At 31.5% G+C, this 10,794-nt stretch overlaps 4 protein-coding genes across 7 annotated transcripts in view; all 4 read right to left on the bottom strand.

The window, feature by feature from the left end:
* The window catches only part of LOC110661613 (disease resistance-like protein DSC2), a 5,446-nt gene extending 2,416 nt beyond the window's left edge, over positions 1 to 3,030 (bottom strand). Inside the window, exon 1 of one of the 3 annotated variants that reach the window (XM_058134138.1) lies at positions 2,897 to 3,030. The gene's annotated coding sequence lies outside the window, so the exon portion shown is untranslated. Of the gene's footprint in view, positions 1,170 to 1,193; positions 1,728 to 2,896 lie in introns of those variants that run through there. The other 2 variants (XM_058134139.1, XM_058134140.1) reach the window with 2 other exon arrangements.
* Positions 2,970 to 3,371, bottom strand: LOC131172689 (disease resistance protein RLM3-like). Its single transcript, XM_058134199.1, has one exon. The coding sequence runs from the start codon at positions 3,369 to 3,371 to the stop codon at positions 2,970 to 2,972; it is 402 nt and encodes a 133-aa protein (XP_057990182.1).
* A 1,097-nt stretch (positions 3,372 to 4,468) lies between these two features.
* Positions 4,469 to 8,077, bottom strand: LOC131172663 (disease resistance protein RPV1-like). Of its 2 annotated transcripts, XM_058134123.1 has the most exons (6): positions 7,185 to 8,077; positions 6,750 to 7,064; positions 5,936 to 6,673; positions 5,324 to 5,845; positions 5,203 to 5,240; positions 4,469 to 4,966 (listed from the first exon to the last, which is right to left on the bottom strand). In XM_058134123.1, exons 1-4 carry the CDS (start codon positions 8,004 to 8,006, stop codon positions 5,405 to 5,407), a joined length of 2,316 nt encoding a protein of 771 aa, XP_057990106.1. In that variant the 5' UTR covers positions 8,007 to 8,077; the 3' UTR covers positions 4,469 to 4,966; positions 5,203 to 5,240; positions 5,324 to 5,404. The 2 variants fall into 2 exon arrangements, with proteins under 2 accessions (XP_057990106.1, XP_057990107.1); XM_058134124.1 differs by lacking the exon at positions 5,203 to 5,240.
* Positions 8,006 to 10,578, bottom strand: LOC131172690 (putative disease resistance protein At4g11170). Its single transcript, XM_058134200.1, has 3 exons — positions 9,940 to 10,578; positions 8,102 to 8,286; positions 8,006 to 8,016 (listed from the first exon to the last, which is right to left on the bottom strand). Exons 1-3 carry the CDS (start codon positions 10,422 to 10,424, stop codon positions 8,006 to 8,008), a joined length of 681 nt encoding a protein of 226 aa, XP_057990183.1. The 5' UTR covers positions 10,425 to 10,578.
* Between the last annotated feature and the right edge of the window lie 216 nt (positions 10,579 to 10,794).

Consider the following 10,794-nt stretch of genomic DNA (forward strand, 5'->3'; position numbering starts at 1 on the left):
TTTTTAGAAGATATATATCTCACTTATGAGAATGTGAACGCAAGAGAAGCAATTTACTAGAATTAATCAAGTCCATTACCACCATAGCAGGGCCAGGAAAGATACATGTAGGAATAACAAATTACAAAGACAAGAATTCATATTTCACTACATGAGCTCATATAGAACATTTACTGTAGTTTCATTGTATAACTACTGATTAATTATTATCACCAAGGTCAATCATGAAAACTAGACCCGGATTACTTTAAACTTTGCCAAAATGGATTAAAAGAAAGACTGACATGTGCTTCTATAGAGTATAACCTGGTTTGAAATGTCTTATTCTTGCTCAAAATTCAAGATATTTAGGTCATAGAAATGAGCTGCAATAGGCTAGTTCAATTCTTTATAACTTTATGCATGCATTTGAATAACTTTGTATTAGCCTAAGCCTCATTCACATTCATCAATATATGTCATGCACAGAAACGAAGAAAACAGATCATTTCAGGGGATATCTTGATCATGTAGATCCATTCAAATATTTTAGGGTTTCTAGATTCTTTAAGTTACTGATTTAACTTAAAAGAGCACACCCATAGTCTACTAAAGTAGCATTATTTATGATAGATCAGAAAAAGACCATGCAAAACCAATGGAAAGAAGGTATTTTAATAAAATATAAACATTGTTAAAATTAACAACCAGCTGCAACATTAATAAGAAAGTTTAATAGCCACTACACCTCAAAGAGCAAATGTTTGTCTTGTATTTAAGCATGAGAAAAATTGCAATTATAATACAACTAAACTCAAACAAAACCAGCCAAAAACACAGCAGAAATATGGCATACTCCATAATCGATGGCATTGAAGTTTTGATGCTTTCATAATTTCACTAAACTAGTCCTCCCAATAATTTTTTTTTTCTATCATTTAGTCTTTTTGTTCTACAGTGCTTGTTGCTAGCAAAACCTGAACAACATTAAGCAGAACAAGACTTTTTGAACAATTATTTACAGAGATATTTTCCAAAGCTCTACCACAGTATCAAACAATAACCTTTTTTTTTCTATGAAAAAAAAATATATTGAAAATTGTACATCACGATCCTACTTTTGAAATCTAATCAACAAAATAGAAAAAAGCAAACGCAAATTAAACAATACATAAAAAGATTTTTTTTATATATATAATATGAAGAAAACTCACAATTGGGTTAAGGAAATAATCCAATCTGAGTTGAGTTTTGGAATTTCCCCCTCACTTCCCTTGACTTAGATGGGTTCCTTTTGTTGAGAATTTAACCAAATCTTTGGTGGATTGTTGTTGCAGAAATTTTCCTCTTGCCTCTCCCTGTCTTCGTACTCCTCCACTTTTCCCTTCTCTCTTCTCTTTCACTTGAACTAATGGCTAGAGAGGTTTCATTGGTACATATAGCGATGAGAGTGGAATGGGCTGCACTAGAAATTGGAGGGGAAAATATGACAGCCACACAACTCTCTCCTTCAATTTTAGTGTTTTCAGGTGGAGATTGCGGTGAATCAATTGGTTATGGACAATTAAGGGTGAGGGAATGCTATTAGAGATGAAAATGGACAATGATAAGAGGGAAATTCCACCGAAAAATTTGTTGGGTGTTCAAGGTCTAGGTCATGGCTTGGCCAAATCTCCTCCCTTTCCCACCTTTTTCCCGATTCTTGACTGTTCCTCTTTTCTTTCCTCTTTTTTTTCTTATTATTTTTTTTTTTTCACGTTCCCTTATTTTGCGGAAGAAAAAGCAGCAAGCAAGTCATTTTAAAAAAAATTTCACTTTACTCCTTGAACTCTTTAAAAATTAAATTTTCAATCGCAAAACTTATAATCCCATTTATAGGTCCAATTTCAAATTAAATATTCTACCCAAAACTTGTAATTTTTTTTTCCCATATTCTCATACATCCATTTTGATTACTTTCAAGAATTGCTAAAGAGAGCAAAAACACTATAGATTAATAATTCAATAAACTATTATGAGACAGAGTAGAAATGATGCAAATTAAACAAAGAAAGAAAATGAAGATAACTGGAAACACTACATGCACTTTCTGTGAAGGAAAATAAACTGAAAGAACGACTAGCATCAGGAACAGGTCAAATTGATTCTTGGGATGATTTTGTTTGAAAGCATACAAGCTAAAGAGAAAGAGCTTCATCATAAATTAATTTTTCAACCCCATATATATAATCCTCATCGCAAACATTTTTAAGCAAATGTCTCTCTCTGCTAGTTAAAATAATTCTACTTCCATTATGATACAAATCATGATCTCTTGCTAAAAGCTTTAAATGGTTTGGATCATCCACATCGTCAACAACGTTGACGACCTTTTTACTACGATGTTTTCTCTTAATGAAAGCAGGTAACTGAGGTGTGTTTATAGGTAAATTTTTTTACCCTAAAAATTGCTCAATGATTTTATCGCATAAAGCAATTGATGTTTGTTTTCTCATATGCTCTTTGACATTATCAACAAAACATTAACTATCAAATTTGTATGAGTTTTCGACTGTATACTTCATTAGTAATAGTTGTCCTGTCAATACCTACCATACCCCAAATTCCTATGACTCTTTTATTATCCGTTGATTCAATACTTAATAAGGATTCCGCTTTCATTACAGGCGACTCAAGTCCAACTAAGTTGTCAATGGGAGAATCACTTGAAGAGAAGCAACCTAATTTCTCCCAAACATCATTAACTATTTTCGCAACTAGTTTGGATTCAAACCTGATACATATGAAGAACAAATGCTAGTAAGTTAATGGTAGACTCACTTTTGAGTAATAGACAATTAATATGCTTTTTTATCCAAATTGATAGCAATATATATATAACAAAAATAAGAATATTAAAAAATACTAAGTGCATTACTTGAAATTCCGTGAATCCCATTCTTTTATATTGCTTATTTCCATCAAAGCATGGCACCATTGTTCCACCCTGTCTAAACAGCCTTTGAGTTCTTCTCCATGCTTAGCAATAGTAAATGCCTCCCCAAAATTCCCAGCTCTTGAACATCAGTTGGATCTACATGGTAAAAAACTGGTAGGACTAATTGTCCTAATGTTTTCCTGCATCCAAGTATCTTCACAAGCTCATCCAAGCACCATGAAGAATCGGCATAATTTTGAGAGAAAATCACTACTGAGACATATGATTCTTCAATTGTTGCCAAGAGAGCTGGTGAGATATCTTCTCCTTTACAATGGTTTTCATCCAAGAAGGCATTGATTTGTTTTTGCTGGAAAGCATTCAAGAGATGGGAGACAAAACCATCTCGAATATTTTTGCCTCTATAGCTAATAAAAACATCATAGCTGGGACGGGTTGAAGAAGTAGAAGCCATGATAAGTGATAAAAGAAGGGTCGTGCAACTGAATTTGAAGCTGGTAAAGAGAGCAAAAACACTATAGATTAATAATTCGATAAACTATTCTGAGACAGAGTAGAAATGATGTAAATTAAACAAAGAAAGAAAATGAAGATAACTGGAAACACCATATGCACTTTCTGTGAAGGAAAATAAACTGAAGGAATGATTAATACCAGGAACAGGTCAACAAAGTATTTAGCTACAAAAAGGTACAAAGTCATAGATTTAAAACTATGCAGATATTAAAATAGCTACATAATAGAAGCAAATTAAAGAAAGATATCACTTTGTCAATATATATAAGCTTTAAATTAATAATATTGATAAGGAAAAAAAACGAATAATATTCATTGAGTCATCTTTAAAATTATGAAATTTAAAGATTTAATTTTAATTAAAGACATATATTAAAAACATAATATCAAAATTCATAAAATAATTATTTTTTTAGTGAATTAATGTGAATGAAGGGAATTTTTGGAAAATATAAAATAAAATTTATTACTTTAATTATATTAACAATATATTGTTAAATTATGTTAAAATAAAAGTATGTATATTTTGATCGATAGAGCATGAATTGCATATTTAATTTTTTTTTTTTTTTTATGATATTAATGAAACGCACAAGAACAAAAAAGCGACACACCCGATCACAAAACCAGGCATGGAACTTCAAGTCTCTCAATAAACCAACCTTTGTCTTTACAATCGGATCTCAATACACCAAACAAGGTCCCTACCGGCACATGGAGCCATTTTATGCTACTTTCCCTTGAAGTGTAAACAACGATTGTCTACTCTTGATTGAACTTTTTTACTGCATAGAATATTCCACCTTATATATTTCAACCATTTCATATTTAGTGGAGTTATTTATATTTGTTTATTTATTTAATATGCGAGAGTAGAAAAATGTAATAATGTGCAAAATGTCCATTAAATAAATAATTTAGAGAGAAGAAAACAGAAGTGCCAAAAGTTCAAAGAACAAGGAAAGGGATAAAGATAAATATAAATATAAAAAAATAGTAAAATTTACTTTTAAATACTTATGAAAAATGAATACACTATTGATAAGTATTTATTATGAAATGCAGCGTATAGAAAATGAATGGAAGTAATTAAAAGATAAGAACTGAGCTGACAATGCAAAATGAAGAAACGGTGCGGAGAAGCATAAGTAAAACGGTGCTCGAAAGATCTAAAGCAGAGCAAGAGATGGATTCCCGCATTTCTCAACAGATCTAACAGCAGATTAGTTACTGTTGTAGTTAGTTAGAAACCCTTCCTTGCCTTGAATTCAGCCTTGTTCTTTTCACCAAGGATGCGAAACATCGGTTGTAGAGTAACCCAGTTGTAGATCCAACAATAAATCAAAAGCAAGTCCAGGAATGAGTCCAAAAACAAGCGGGTTATTTGAGGATTCTTCAAGAATAGGATTGGTAGTTTGTGTTTAATCACAACAAAACTGCTGTACAATTGAAACACACAGTCCTGGATTGCCGAAGAAACTAGAGACCGGAAAAATGTCGAACTGGCCTTTATAGGTCCTTGTAGATCGTTGTCTGCAACACCGAACCAAGACAGGAAATGTTGTCTTTTAGTTCTTATTTATTCTCTCCCCTAGCAAGAGTTTTATTCACTTTATATAAGACTTTTTTCATTTTGATTGTGGATGCTTTTGATTTTTTAGATGGATTGACTGTGGTGTTTATTCAAAATTTATAATTCAGCACAATTTATCTTATAAGCAAAATTTTATTAATAAATGAAATCCAGAAGATATTGTTTAATGTCTAACCTTCAAACACCTAAGAAGACTCTGCCGTGGTGGTAGTGCTGCAAAAGATTACAAGTACTTTGTAAGAGTAAATAAATTATATTTCAAAAAAGAGTAAATAAATTATGAGAAATTCCTTTACCTGTTGTAAGGTTTTTGGTCTTGTTTCAATCTAAGGGGAGAAGGTTCTTCTTCCTCATCTTCTTGATTTCTAATTCTCTTTTTATCTCTGCAACCAACATTTGTCTCGAACATATATAGGATGTACCCCACATTTAATCATACCCTCGGTATATGGACCCGCACCTTGAAGTGAGGATGAGTACTTGTAAAGGCAGAACTGAAATGAGGCCTCAACGAAACTGTCTTCCATGTTGAACAATTTATTCCAAAGACACACATGTTTTGATTCTAACCCATCAACCGCCAATAAATGAGGGAAATCAAAAACGAAATCACTGTTATGTCCAGATTTATCAATGAATTGGGCTTCGCAAGTAAGGAGAACAAAATCACAATAATGATTTTTGGGATTAAAAACAAGGCATAAAGAAACAGCAATCAAGTTTGGCTTATCTAGCGTGAATGAGAGTGAAGATCCTCTCTGGTTCTTATATCTCATCCTTTGAGGCACTTCATCCCCGGGTATACATAATTCTACAATCTGTACATGAAAATCATTCATTATTTTATGAAAAATAAAATCCAAACTTATCGTGATGATCCTTGTAACACCTGAGAAAAGGAAGCATACCTCATCGTTCAACAGATGCGTTTCCAATACATCCTCCATTACTTTCTCCTTATCCAAATTGATGCAATTACGAAATTCAAGAAAAGTTGCAATTCTATATTCGACTTCGTGTTCTGTGAAAAGGAATGAAGTTGATGCAGATTCCAAAGATGTGCAACCCGATGCATGCAATCTTTCTAAGCAGGGAAGCTCTGGTAATAATTTAAGTCTCTTGCAACCATCTAACCAAAGTGTTTCCAACTGAGATAGTTGTTTAATGCTTGCAGTTATACTCTCAAAATTGCTTTCAGCTAAATGTAAGTATGTCAATGACACTAAACACCCAAGACTCTGGGGAATTTCTAATATACCAGAGTAATTTAAAGACATATCCAGCAAACAGGACAAACCTGTCAAAGGAGGCAATGTCAAACCTTCACATAAACCACAATTTAAGTCTACCAAATTTTTCAATTGATTGATGGAGGATGGTAATGCTTTTATTCTACTTGAAAATATATTAAGTTCCTGCAGCAATTCTAAATTCCCTATGTTCTCTGGCAATCCATTGACATTCTGATAAAATGAGATATCAAGGAGTGTAAGAGATTTCAGATTGCAGATGCTGCTAGGAATCTCAATCAAGCTTAAACAACCCCTCAAACTTAAAAACTCAAGATTTGGGACGCTAGACAAGTCTGGAACTCTGGTCAGCTCAGAAGAGTCTCTGAGGTCTAAAAGTCTCAGATTTCCAAGATCCTGTAATGAAAATATCAATAAAATAAGCAGTTGCTAATTAACTTCACAAAAATGTGGCTAAATTTTATATACTCACAATAACTCTTGCCTCATCTCCGTTCCAAAGTTCTTTGAGGTTGCTACTAGGCATGTGGAGTTCTACAAGATATTTTGTGCAACCCTTCAAAGGCAAATACTTCGAAGGGTATCTATCCCAGTAAAGATATCTTAGCCCTTCTGGTAGAAATTCAAGGCTGCTAGGAAGCAGCACTTGTCCTTGTCCGGAATTAGAAACATTGAAGAATTTGAGGAATCTAAGAGCGTAAATCTTCTTGAAGGCTGTGGAACTTAGCACCAAATTATCCTTCACCTCATGCATGTCAAGTAATATGCTTTCAACATTTTGAGTTCCCTAATAAAATAACAACAAAAGATTATTATCTGCCACTTAATTCCATATGAGAACTACAGTTCTTACAAAACTCAAATATGAGAAAAATGAAACAAGAAACTGCTCTAATTTAGTCCTCACCGTTTCTGTTGACAATACACGACAAATATCATTGTAATTCCATAACCTGATGCTTGCTCCAGGTTGTTTGGATTCCTCATAAGCAATTTCCTTGCCCATTTGTTGCAACAAGTCATGCATACCAACAACATTGTTTGATGAAATGGTTATGAGAGATTTATCAATTAGACAACTTATTGTACTTCTTGCAGATAAACCACAAGCATCTAGTATTCTCTCAACATCACCTCTAGGCTCCCCCTTAAAGAAACATGCAATATGAAGAAATATGTTTTTTTTATGACGATCTAGTTTATCATAACTTATTCTCAGGACATTTTGAATGTTCAAATCAGGAATTTCTTTCAGTTTTTTCAACTCACTTTCCCATTCTTCTATACCCTTTTTATACATATTAGAGCCAAAAACTCTAAGAGCCAACGGATTGCCTTGAGCATATCTTATTGCCATCACCGATAGCTTCTCATATCTTTCTTTGGGATGATCTTGTTTGAAGGCATATAAGCTAAAGAGACGAAGAGCTTCACGATCAATTAATTTTTTAACCTCATATATACACTTCTCAAGGCAAACATTTATAAGTGTTTGCCTATCCCTGCTGGTTATAATTATTCTACTTCCCATATTGTACCAATCACAAATTCCACCTAAAAACTTTAAATCGTTTGGATCATCTACATCATCAAAGACAATGAGTACTTTTTTACTTTGAAGTCTTCTCCTCATGAAAGCCCCCAAATGAGGTGTATCTATATATCCATCTTTCTCTCCTAACAATTGATGAAAGATTTTATCTCGTAAAGCATTTGATGTTTGCTTCATTATTTCTTCTCTAACATTGGCAACAAAGCAGTGACTATCAAATTTAGCCTTGATTCGATGAAATACTTCTTCAGCAAGAGCTGTCTTTCCAATACCTCCCATCCCCCAAATTCCTACAACTCGTTTATCATTTACTGATTCAGAAAATAATAATTCTTCCATTTTCTTCACACGTGATTCAATTCCAATTAAATCATCATTCTCATAATCACCTTTAAAGGTGTCATTTAATTTCTCCAAAACAACATTTACTATTTCCTCAACTAGTTCGGACTCAGACCTGATTATATATGAAAAAGAAATGTTAGTAAGTCATACTTCTAAGTAAATAACATGCAATCAATATATATATTTCTATTTAGAAAAATAAGATACTGATATTAAATTTGATATTAACACTGTTTATATTTGAATTTGATCATGGTGAAATTTATTTTAAATTATGGTATGTGCTATCTGAACTAATGATACACTGATTTTCTATTGAATGTTATGCACTTAGATGTATGTAAGAATTTTTGTATTATATCTAAAGATTCATCTTAGAATTTCAATTTGCAAGCAATCTAATTAAGCATTGAGTTTTTAACTTTAGCTAAACATTAATTTTTTCTTTTTAATTATATGCCCCAATTTTTGCCATATTATTCTTAGAATGTGACAAACCGACAATGTGTAGCGATCACATCATTTATGTTATGTATTTGCCCACAAGATGCCGTTTCCTTTTGATTTTGGAATTAGTATTTCATTTTCTCGTTCAATAAGGAAACGTTAAGATTTAGCCAAATGGCATATTCTTTAATTTATTGGTTATTGAATTAAAAAAAAAATCCAACATTTGAATTTGTTACTCATTCTATCCAAAATTATTAATTTTAAATGATTAAATTAAATTTTTTTAAATAAAAAATTATTGAACACTCAAATTAAAATTTAATAAATTACAATTTTATCCCAAGATTTGGCAAAACCTTACAATTTATATTTTCAAAACTACGCAATTTCATCTTGAAATTTAGTAAAACTTACAATTTATTCCCTTAATTTAAACTTCATTTTACCAAATTTTAAAAACTAAATTGTAATTTTCTAGTTACAATTCAGGGATAAAATTTGAGCGCCAAATAAAATTTTTTTAGTCTTGAAAGGTTTGATTTAATTGTCTAAAATTAAAAAATTTAGATAAAAAAATAAATACAAATATTTAGATTTTTTAAGTCAGTTTGTCATTATATATTGATATTTCTTTCATCTATATATATATATATATAAAGGTTAAAGTATCTATGCATATAATCAAGTATTTATGATACATGAATTAAAATAACAACCTCAATATAAAGGTAAAACACAAATATTCTAAAAAATTCATATATTATATGTTGAGGGCACATATGTTAAAAACTATGATAAATATGATGTAATATCATAATCAATTATTTTAACATATGCCAAATAAGGGTAGTCTAGTTAATTTTCTTAGACTTTTAACAATGTAAGAGGTGAGGATGTCTCGAGTTTGACTATTCCATTTATATATTAAAAAAATAATTATAAATTAATAATTAAGTGATTTATTTTCAAATTCACCATTATATATATTCAGATTAACTTTTAGCAATTTGTTTACACCCAAAAACAAAAGAAAAAACCGCCATTATTATTCTTACTAATATAAAATATGAATAAATAGATTTATTTCCAAAAAGAAAACATATATAAGAAACAAACAAATAGTATCCAATTAAATATTTGTATATATATTGTTGTCATTTCTTTTTAAGATATACATCAATGAAATAGAGCCATTCATCATGTATCCAATTAGGACTAAAGTTATCTCTAATTTAAAATAATAATAATAATAATAATAATAATAATAATAATAATAATTAAAATAAAAACGTTAAAAAAATATTAATTAACTTACTTGATATTCCGTGACTGTGAGTCCCATCCTGCTAAGTTGCTGATTTCTTTCAAAGCATGGCACCATTCCTCCACCTTTTTTACTTCTTCTCCATGCTGAGCCTGAGAGAATGCCTCTCCAAAATTCCCTCTCAGCTCTTGAACATCAGTTGGATCTACACGATAAAAAACTGGTAGGACTATTTGTCCTAATGTTTTCTTGCATTGAAGTATCTTCACGAGCTCATCTAAGCACCATGGAGACTCTGCATAATTTTCAGAGAATATCACCACTGAGATGTATGATTCTTCAATTGTTTCGAGGAGAGAACTGGATATCTCTTTTCCTTTATCAAGGTTTTCATCCAAGAAGGCTTTGATTTGTTTTCCAAACAAAGCTTTCAAGAGATGGGAGAGAAAATCCTTACGGATATCTTTGCCTCTAAAACTAATGAAAGCATCCCATTTCTTGTACTGATCTGGAGGAGTAGAAGAAGTAGAAGCCATGTCTGGAGGAGTAGAAGACGTAGAAGCCGTGGTAGAAGGCTTTTTTGCAAGCAGAGTTTGAACAATATTTCCCGTGAGAACTGAGTTTGAACAAGGTAATTAACAAAACAAATACCAGAGATGTATATTTTTTGCGTGTGGAAAACTGCTTTGACGCAATAAAAATTTATAGGCATACAGCATGATTGGAAGCACCTTCCCAGAAGGAACATATTATTGTTGGGGAAAACGAATGAGGGAAGACAAAAGTCATCATGCGATTGAAATTCCACAAATAAAAGAGCTCATTTTTGTCAACAAAAATTCTAAGAAACAAAACTAATGGATTAATGATAAGTATTTATTATGAAACGCAGCATATAGAAAATGA

Source organism: Hevea brasiliensis, chromosome 14, assembly GCF_030052815.1.
Source record: "Hevea brasiliensis isolate MT/VB/25A 57/8 chromosome 14, ASM3005281v1, whole genome shotgun sequence".
Taxonomy (NCBI): Eukaryota; Viridiplantae; Streptophyta; class Magnoliopsida; order Malpighiales; family Euphorbiaceae; genus Hevea; species Hevea brasiliensis.

What these genes read in the sequence shown, in the direction of transcription:
- LOC131172689 (XM_058134199.1), bottom strand. Translation starts at nt 3,371, where the DNA reads ATGGCTTCTACTTCTTCAACCCGTCCCAGCTATGATGTTTTTATTAGC.
- LOC131172663 (XM_058134124.1), bottom strand. Translation starts at nt 8,006, where the DNA reads ATGAAGCAAACATCAAATGCTTTACGAGATAAAATCTTTCATCAATTG. An exon ending in GAGATGAGGCAAGAGTTATT is followed by an intron (nt 6,674 to 6,749) that starts GTGAGTATATAA and finishes TTTTCATTACAG; the next exon opens with GATCTTGGAAATCTGAGACT. An exon ending in CGCATCTGTTGAACGATGAG is followed by an intron (nt 5,846 to 5,935) that starts GTATGCTTCCTT and finishes TTTCATGTACAG; the next exon opens with ATTGTAGAATTATGTATACC.
- LOC131172690 (XM_058134200.1), bottom strand. Translation starts at nt 10,424, where the DNA reads ATGGCTTCTACTTCTTCTACTCCTCCAGATCAGTACAAGAAATGGGAT. An exon ending in TCACAGTCACGGAATATCAA is followed by an intron (nt 8,287 to 9,939) that starts GTAAGTTAATTA and finishes ATATATAATCAG; the next exon opens with GTCTGAGTCCGAACTAGTTG.